Below are 10,347 nucleotides of genomic sequence, written 5' to 3' on the forward strand. Positions count from 1 at the left end.
AAGCTCTAACACGTGATTCGATAAAATATTGACACAAAAAATGCTTCGATTCGAACTATTAAATTTATTAGGCACTCCGCACATTAAGCTCCTAATTATAGTAGTGTAATCGTTTCGGCATACTAAGGTATAAAGCTTTTATGCCGAACACATGTATTTCAATGAAGCTCTGTACATTACGATTCAAAATCTTGTTTTCGCCTAATCATAAAAGCTTCATGAATCGAAGCGTCCAACATTGTAAGGCGCTTGTAGTTTTGAAATCATCATTTGCTTACTTTTTTGTGTTGGAGATAAAATTTATTTGTCAGTTCAATAGAAAGTTATTGAAAATGAATGATTTCGTGCTAAAATTCGTGCAAATTGTATTAAACCACAAGCGTTTATGCAATATTTCGGAGCAGAAATATTTGCGGAAGTGCGTAGTTGCGAAAGAACGGCCAGAAAATGTGTTATGTGAAGAAAGTGTTTATTAGCTGGTGACTTATGCACGGCGTGCAAGTGTACAGAAGTCGAGTCGTTATGCATTCGTTTCGGTATGACGAAACGATTACTCTACTTTGATTAGGCGCGTAATGTGCCGAGTGCCTTAGAGGAGGAAAATCTGCTAATAATAAAAGGCGTGTCATAAAAGAAAAAATCAGCTACAGTATAGATTTTGATGTAGTAGAAAAATTTCGGCTATCTCGTAGCCAAATTGAAGAAATTGTATTAAAAATTGGAGCGGACCTACAATATAACAGTGGGTGTAATAATGGCTTAAGTCCGCTACAGCAATTATTATTGACTCTGCACTAATTAGGTAATGGTAGCCAACATCATGGAATTGGTCAAATGCGTGGGGTTCACAAATTAGCGGTATGTACAATAATCCATCGAGTGGCAAATGCCCTGATAAACAAATTGATGGATGAAACTATTTGTTGGCGGGAATTTACGAAAAATATTGCCACAAAATTTTTCAACATTGCACATTAGGTCAAATGATACATTTGGCTGTGCTAAAGTCATATTTCGTAAAGGCAGTTTTACATTATTTTTTGTTGCCATTCTGTAGAGAATACTCCAAAATAACAGAAACTTCACTTAGTTTTTGTAAAATAAAAAACACCGTTATACAGCAATAAACCAAAGTTACACTTTCAAAACGTTATTGATACGTTGTTTGCGCAACCGGTTTATTTTGTAAATTTCAAGTGCATTGTTTTTGTAAAGTTCGAATAACTAAAGGAAAATTTTAAATGGGGGAAAAAACTATATCTAAGTGAGAACCTATGTCCCAATTTAAAAAAGTGACTTTTTATCATTTGTTTGCAAAAAACTGACTTATTTGCATAACCTCAAAAATTTTTCTGATTTATTTCAATTTATGATTTTATGTAAGCTTTTACAATTTTGTTAACTTTCGGCAAACAAAATGGAATCGGAAATGGATAAATTAAGATGTAATGAGTTCAATTTATTTTACTTAATTTGCCGTTTTTAGCCGTTTTCATGAAAAAAGGTTTTTTGTGGGCTATCATGCTATCACAAAAGGCAAGTTGTTTGAAGTTTGGCTGATTGGATGTTCGAAAAAAGAAGAGCCTTTTTCGGTTGTCAACCATGTTGAAAAAAAATTTGGTGCTGCTGATATTTGCGAAAGTTCCATGAAACTCTTAGAAGAAAAAAACGCGTATTTTTTGCAATTATTTATCAAATAAATATGAAAATTATGGGAAACAATTTGGAAAGGATGCTAAAATATTTTTATCTGAAAACATTGCGTTTCTTGCTGATGAGGTTCTTTTCGAAATCAAAAAGCCAACTGTGTCGACCATCAGCCGGATTCTAACTTTCGCTATCGCTAAAGTGCTAAAATAGGATAGCCAACCTTTTTCCGAATTTTTAGCTATCTCCAAAAATATCTCCAACATTTTTTGGTGATAAATAATCCATTTTAATGGTGATAAATAGTGAAAATGGAAGTATGTGATACCAAAAAAAAAATAGCAGCCTCAATTTGCATTACATTTCATCTCCTGTAGCGTAGCCGAGGCTATGTTACAAATACACTAGCGCCTTCGCAAAAAGGCAAATCCTTGAGAGAACTCACGGACTGAAATTTCCAATTTTTTTTACTCAAAGTGAATAGAGCTTTGAAAATTCTTTTAACAAATTAGTTATATAAACATTCGTATTCTTTTCAGGAAGTTACCAGCGATTTTCGGTAAATGTGTCACAAAGCAGCATTTGTATTCTGAATATAAACAGATAATATCGGTGGAGAATTTGGAAATACTGAAACCTCAAGTGAAAATGAAGTGATTTATGAAGACAAACTGCTTTAGGAATCTCTCCTCCAGACATATCTGCGAGACATGTAGTAAATATTTTTCTTTTTTTAATTTAGGAATTTCGATAATGCCATAACTAATCGCTAGAAGAAACCATTTATGTACATGTGACCATACTTATTTTATTATATAGCTCATTTTAAAGAGGAACGGGTTGTGTATGATAAGAAAATAACTTGTGTCAAAACCAAGCTAATTGGACAATGTTTTTGAGTAATACCTAAAACATATACTCATCATTTGAACATACAAAAAAGCAGTAAGTTCTGTTTTACGAAAGCCAAGTCTGTTTAACATTTTATTTACTGCCTTTACACTTCTTTTAACGTTTTCCATCTTTTTACATTAAAATAATGCAATATTTTAGCTGCTATTAATTTCGCACAGAAAAAGTAATCATTTGACCTAATGTGCATTGGTGAATTTCCTTAAGACGCGGGGAGCATTGATGGAACTATGATTTGTTAACCGGTACGGAAATCATATAATTAATGCAATGTGGTTTTTGTGTTTTTGTTACTGAGTTATTTTGGAAAGATCCAAATAAATAATCCTTAATTTAGAAAAATTTTGTTATTTATGTAAACATACATAGTCAATACGGACTTACTTTTTTCCTTAATAATTTTTAAGACAGCTAATATATTGGCTGTGCTTTGTGCTCGCGACATAGTAAGAAAAAAAAAGATAAATGTTTATCAAATCACACATGAGTTTGCTAAGCTTTCGTTTTTCATTGAGAAATGGTAATCATTTTAGCTAAGCACATTATTGGAAAAGTTCTCTATTTGAAAAGCAAAAGAAATTGGCTGTGCAATGGTTATCAAATCGACTTATCCAAAAAACATGTCAGTTATTCATTTTTTTTTTAATTGATAAGTTTTTTATGATAAGTAAAGTGCAACACTTATCAACTTTACTTTTCAATAAAAAGGCTTATCCAAAAGTTGTAAAGTGATAAATGATAAGTCATTGGTGCAATTGGGCCCTGATCTAACACTTTTCGTGCTTAATCCTGTAAAAAGTCCAAACAGCAAAATCACTCTCTGAAGTGAGAGTAAAAAGTGAGTAACAGCAAAAACTACAGGACAAGAAACGCATAGGGTAAAATCTTGCAACTTCATTCTTTACACAACTCTCCAAAAATCGCTCTCATTTACATGATTTTGGAGTACGGGATCTATTTTGCTGTAACGTCCTGCAGGTTCGTGTAAAAACCTGTAGGTTTATTCAGTACTGGATCAGAGCTAATACAAGATTGCACAAAGAAAACACGAGAGAGAGAAATGCCGCACAAATGAATTTGGCTTCAAATTTTGCAAACAAAAGATGGTATCTAATAATTTTCACAATAGTGACTTGTACATAGCTCGAGTTGCGCAATGATTTTAGTGGTTTCGGCGCCCTATAAGTTTGTTTATCGTTATACAAATAAGCGACAGTAAAGAAAAGTACACTGAAATCATGTAATTAAAAGTGATTAAAACGAACATATTTAAACCACCAAAAGACCTTTCTGGGGGTTTCGGGCATGAATCTTTAGATTATTTCTCACCAAAAAGCGTTTATTTTTACCAAAAACACCGCGGCTGCTGGGTACAATATGGGGCAAATAAACACGAAGAAAAATTGTTTAGAAACATTTTTGAGAAATATTGTTTGCACTTTTTGGAATTTCGAAAGGCTTAGCATGTGTATTGCAGAAGAAAATTTTTATTTTCATTATAGGCACCATGTGTTTAATTGCTATTGCAAATGGTTGCATACATTTAGGCATTTGCAGAGCAAGAGGAAATGCAGTACAAATTATTATTATTTCCGATTAAGCAAATTCCGCTCAAGCATACAGCCCGGCTAACCAAAATGATCCTAAAAGACTTTTTTTTTTAGCTATAAACATTCTTATGTCGGAGCTTTTCCCTCAGAAATGAGATCTTTTTGGAGCCCTAAATGAGCGATTTTTCGTTCTACGTGGACACGCTGAATTGAGTCTAAAAAATGACTCCGAAAGGATTCCAAATCCGATGAATTCGGTGCATTTTATGACTCTTTTTCAGTGAATTTCGGAGCACCTCCTGAGTCATATTTGAACGTCTTTAAACTATCTGTGTATCTATGTGCACACATACTTAAGTTTGCATGTACATACATACAAATACATGAACTCATTTGTGGCAAGTGGTTTTGATATTCGTAGCATGGTTTTAGGCATAGGTTTAGTAGTCTTTTGATAAAAAAGCAAGGCGAAAATTTTAAAAATACTGAAATCATTTTAACTGGGTCCTTTGATAACTGATGAACATACATACATATATTTATACATATGTATGGATGACAAAATAGCTCTGATCCAATACTTTTCGTATGAAATCCTGTAAAAATGTCAAACAGAAAAATTACTCTCAGAGTAAAAAGTGAGTAATAGCAAAAAGTATGGGAATAAAAAAAGCATCGGGTAAAATCTTGCAACTTTATTCTCTACACCACTCTCTAAAAATCGCTCTCATTTCCAGGATTTTGGAGTAAGGGATCATTTTTCTTGTAACTTCCTGCAAGTTCGTGTAGAAACCTGTAAGTTTATTGAGTAAAAGGAAATGCCGAAGAAATGAATTTAGCTTCCCATTAGTTTGGGTATACCTCATTAATTCGCCATCTTCTCGCTGAACTCAATGTTGCAAAGTTTTTCCGAGGATATTAGACGAGTTTTACTATTGTGAATAGTTGAAATGTGAACTGTCAATAACTGTAAATAAAAATGGCAACGGAGGCCAAATCGTAAGTAATTAATTGTGGATTTTTAAATATTTATTACTACAAACTAATAAAATTGTTTTGCAGAAAACGGAAGATATGGGCGGTAGTAGAAATCAAGGGATTGCTGAAATGCTACTTGGCAAGAAAGGAGGAGTTCCTTCATGCGAGAAAAAAGCGAAATGCTTATGCCACGTCTTGGAAGACATGGTGGCCACGGTTGCCGTTTTGGTCCAAATGGACCAAATTTGGTCAATTTTTTTCGTTTGGTTCATTGGTCCAATGCTTTTTCAAATGGTCCATTTCACAATGCTTTGGTTAGGTTATTATCACCCTTTCATTTCATGCAAAAGCTTTTAATTTTTTCTATTTAATTGATGAATTTTGACAACACCTGATAAAAGTTTGAATAAGCCACTGATCTTCAAATAGGACATCGCTAATCATCTGTCAAAACACGCTTAAAAAAATTCCGCGGTTTCTTGCTAATTTCAATTTAATATCAATTTAAATGTTCCTTCCAATTCATGTATTTATGACGAATTTCCACTAGGCATTGAAATAACAAAAAAATGTAAGCCATTTAAAAAAATGCTATGTGGAAATGAACTTAATGATTATTTTTTTAATGTAATGACACGATTATTTGTTAATGCGTCGGGCATCATTTGCCATTTTCCCATTTTATGCCTAGTGGAAATCCAGCATTTGTTTTGAAACTAAGTAAGCCATTTGCAATCGTTTGCTGCGAATGCCGCATTATACTAAAGCCAGCCTTTCGACATAAGCTACTGTTCCATACGAACACAGATATGTATGTATATTCAGTTTATCCTTGTTACTTTAATATTTAATATACGATAAATTTGACAAGGGATGCCGGAAATTCGTTCCAAAATACATCATACACCCACCCTGTCGGAAACAACAACAACCATAAAGGAAATATTTATGCCAGATACTATTAAATTGGATTACAAAAATACAAAATCTGGGTTAAATTTCTAAATTGAATCTTCTATAATCGATATCCGGAATCCGGCCGTATATTAGCCAGTATCCGGCCGGATAACCGGATAACCAAAAAACGGCCGGATAGGCCGGATTCCGGATATCTACCGGATACCCGGCACATCCCTAATAAACAGTGTATTGCTATGAATATTATACCAAAGTATGCACAAATGAAACCGAAATCAAAAACACCAGCGGGTCAGAAAATTATTAGGGGAGCCGAGAACAACTACAACCAATGTGAATTAAAAAACTTGCACGCCAAAAGGGAGCATACAAATGCGGAGCTATTGGCTATCCACCTACAGTTAGCGGAGCATCTGCCAATCCAAACCTTGATGGAAATAATAGAGAAAATAAAAGCCGATAATAAAAAGCTCATGAAGAAGAAATATGAAAGTTTGAACAAGAAACTAGATAACTTGAGGACGAAGCAAAGCAACAACAAAATCATGAAAAATGCAGAACCGAAATTCCATTCCCGATTTGTAAACTTGACGGAGGTTTACATCAATGAGCAAGAAGCATAACTATTAAAAAAAAGGCCTCAAACACAACATTGATAGACACAACCGAAAGAGGGAACTTTAACAAACCATCGTGGATACTGAAGTTATCATATCACGGCTTCCAACTGAAGAGCAGGAGCACGCCAGACACATATGTCGGCACATAATTGAAAAAGACATAAAGACCAAGAAAACTAGGAAGCAGAAGGACGAAAACCAAACCATAAAAGGGCTCAAAGAAAAGTTAAGGGCAAACAATGTTATAACCACAAAAGCGGACAACGGCAATAGCACCGTATTAATCGATAAAAAAGATTACATAGAGAAAACTGAAAAATTAATTACTCAAATAGGGTGCAATAAATTGGGAAAAGATCCCACTGAAGAATACCAAGCAGCAATAAAGAATACCATAAAGAAAATCACAACCATAATAAAGGATAATCTACCATATAGACTAACACTTATGAACCCGAGTGTCCCTCCGTTGATTGCCTTGCCGAAGGCACACAAACTAGGCACCCCGATGAGACCTATCATTAATTACAAGTCTGATCCCGGATACAGACTCTCCAAGCACCTAAAGACGCTGCTGAAGGATAACCTAGATCTACGCAATAAATATATTTTTACAAACACAACGGACCTATTCGAGAAGATGAAATCGTTGAAGATCAACGAAAACACTAAATTCGTATCATTCGACATCAAGGACCTTTATCCATCGATACCAACAATAGAAACCATAAAGACCGTACAAGAAATACTGATGGAAAAAACTAAAAGAGAAGCTGCTCAGGAAATAATAAACGCGTTGAAGGTTACATTAAAACAAAACTACTTCCGGTTCAATAATAAGATATATAAACAGATTAACGGGTTAGGAATGGGCAATCCGACGTCAGCAATACTCATGGAAGTATTCATGCAAACACTGGAGGAGAAATACATGGAAAACCTATCGACTAACCTAGGAGTAAAATTCTACGCGAGATATGTCGATGATGTAATATGTCTAATAGAGGGAAACAAAGAGAAACAGATACTAGGCTATCTCAGAAAACAACACCAGAATATAAAATTCACCATGGAAGCGGAAGAGGAAAGAAAGATTAACTATCTGGATTTAACAATTACAATAAACGATACCACGAACAAGATAAAGTACGAAATATACAGAAAACCAACAGCCACAGATACAATAATACCCAATAGCTCAAACCACCCACAGCAACACAAAAATGCAGCACTTAGACAACTAATAACGAGGCTTGAAAGGACCCCTCTAACTGAAGAAGACTACAAGAAGGAACTGGATACAATATATGCCATTGCGGAAAATAACGGATATAGGGGAGGCCTGGTTGAGAAGTTAAGAAAGGACACAAAATCGAAAAAGACTAGCAAAGAGGAAAACAAAAAAAAAAAACTTGCGCAGTTCTAACTAACACAGGAAAGTCATCTTATAAACTTTCCAAATTCTTTCATAAGTACGACATTCAAACATCATTTAAAACAAGGGATAGTGGGAAGTATATTGAAAGAGAAAATAAGCGAGGAAGACCCGCTAGATAAACAGGGTGTTTACAAGTTAACCTGCGAGTGCCGACACAGCTACATAGGACAAACAGGGCGAAATATAAGAACAAGGTATCGAGAACACATAAGGGATTATAATAAGAAAAAACGAAAACCAGAGGCTGCAATAGAATCGAACTTCGCGAATCACATGATCAAAAATAAATGCTCACCAATGAAGATTGGACAAACAACAGAACTTCTCCGTGTACAACATAAAGGACACAGATTGAATATACCTATTGAGCACCGCAAACACTGCAAAACTAAAAAGACGTACCTAACAAAAGAAAGAGGTAGTTAATAAGGAGTATAAATACGAGCAACCAACAAAAATTATGCAGGACGAAAAATGACACTGAAGATGGCACAACGCCGAAACCGGTTTGTCTGCAAACCAAATTTGAAAAGGGATGACGGAAATTCGTTCCAAAATACATAGTTTACCGTATGTTTGAAGTGCAATTTTCGATTGTACAAATGTAAACAAAAAAAATAATCTAGGATCCATCGACGGCCCCAGTAGCCTTATAAGGAAAGATGCGCACTCTGTTGTCTGCATACAACTGTGCAAAAGACAACGCAAGCAGAACCAGTGCTGCACCCTGCATTGCTCCGTACACGGATGAGATGGAGGAGATTTTCGGAAACAGTGCGCTGCTTTCCAATAACCACACGCTTAATGTGAGTCGTTTCCGAGCACAAGCACTTGGAACGCCACCACCACCTCAACTAGCAGATTCCACACAACCAGCACCACCCCCACGTCCGACAGAACTTTCACAGCTAGCAAGATCCCCACAACCATCACTACCTCACCCTCCAACAGAATTATCACAGCCCGCACTACCCCACCGTCCAAAAGCATCTTCACAGCCAACACTGCCCCACCGTCCAACAGCACTTTCACAGGCATCAAGATCCCCACAACCAGCACTACCCCACCGTCCAACAGCACAGCCATTAAGATCCCTCCTGCTAGCACCAGTCCCAAGTCCATCAGCATCAGCACACCTGTATGGGGATGACACAGAACTACGTCCGCAACCAATATCCCCACAACCGGCTGTATCGCCGTCCCCACCTACATCCCTACATCCCGAATCATCTCAACAACCACCATCCCAAGAAGAAGAAGAATCGCCTCAACCGGTAACATCAAAACGCCGCAGGAAAACAGCTCGAGAGAGATATTACGAGGGAAAACTTAAATTAAAAGAAAGGAAGTTAGAGGAGAAGAAAAGATTCCACGCCGTAAGCGTTTTCCACAACTATTCGAGTAGAAGAGTGTAATTTGTTGAAGTTTCTTTGCGATTCACTCAAATTGCCGTAGTCCTTAAATGGTGGTACCAACCAAATTGTAGCGTGGTAAGCCGAATCACCCAAAATGTAGGAGTCGTTCGGAAATAAACTTTCAGGTTCAGATTGGGCTGTAGCAAAAAGATTTGACCTACGAAGAACTCTACTGTCATGAAGTGAACCAGGCTCACCACAAGCTACATCGGTGAATCTTTTATCCGCATCCACTACTGCTTGAAGAACTAGGTTATAGGTGTGCTTTCTATCAAAGTAATTTTCTTTATTTTCTTCTGGAGTTTTAATACGAATGTGAGTGCAGTCTATGGCACCGATTACTCCCGGAAAATCACTCTTTGCCTCAAATTTTCGCATTGCATCCTCTGCTGCAGTACCTTGCGGCCACTTTATATATTCGTGGCCAATTGTTATAAGCCAACCTGACACACTTTTAACAACAGCCCAAGCCAAGTCCAAACAAATTTGCAAGCTGTCGAAATGTGACGGTATTGCTTATATACCATACTAGCCGACCCGGCGAACTCCGTCCCGCCCATAATTAGATTTTTAATTTAATCTTTTTGGTCCAACATTTTCTCAAACAGTCCACGATTTCCATTGGCAAATTCATCGGCTAAGATTATGGTTTGATGGTCGTTTGCCGCCTTAAATAAACTAACGAAAGTGTTATGTCCATGAAGAAGGTCCCCGGCGGCAACAATGATCCGGATCTATAGTGACTTTGCCCTAGGAACTTTATCTTATAGTTGGTGGCAATTTCAAAATGGATGCATATAGACTGAGATGAAATACCTTAAAAGCCAGTTTCACAAAAGCAATTAAAGTGAAAAATTATTTTTTTCTGT

General features: G+C 36.2%; 1 protein-coding gene across 1 annotated transcript; it reads left to right on the forward strand.

Moving 5' to 3' along the window:
• Positions 1-6,241: 6,241 nt before the first annotated feature.
• Positions 6,242-10,119, forward strand: LOC118738334 (arp2/3 complex-activating protein rickA-like). The gene is made up of 4 exons (XM_036469259.1): positions 6,242-6,497; positions 6,961-7,771; positions 8,776-9,337; positions 10,087-10,119. Exons 1-4 carry the CDS (start codon positions 6,242-6,244, stop codon positions 10,117-10,119), a joined length of 1,662 nt encoding a protein of 553 aa, XP_036325152.1.
• The last annotated feature ends 228 nt before the right edge of the window (positions 10,120-10,347 follow it).

Source organism: Rhagoletis pomonella, unplaced genomic scaffold, assembly GCF_013731165.1.
Source record: "Rhagoletis pomonella isolate Grant_MI unplaced genomic scaffold, Rhpom_1.0 Rhpom_scaffold_00004, whole genome shotgun sequence".
In the NCBI taxonomy this organism is placed as follows: Eukaryota; Metazoa; Arthropoda; class Insecta; order Diptera; family Tephritidae; genus Rhagoletis; species Rhagoletis pomonella.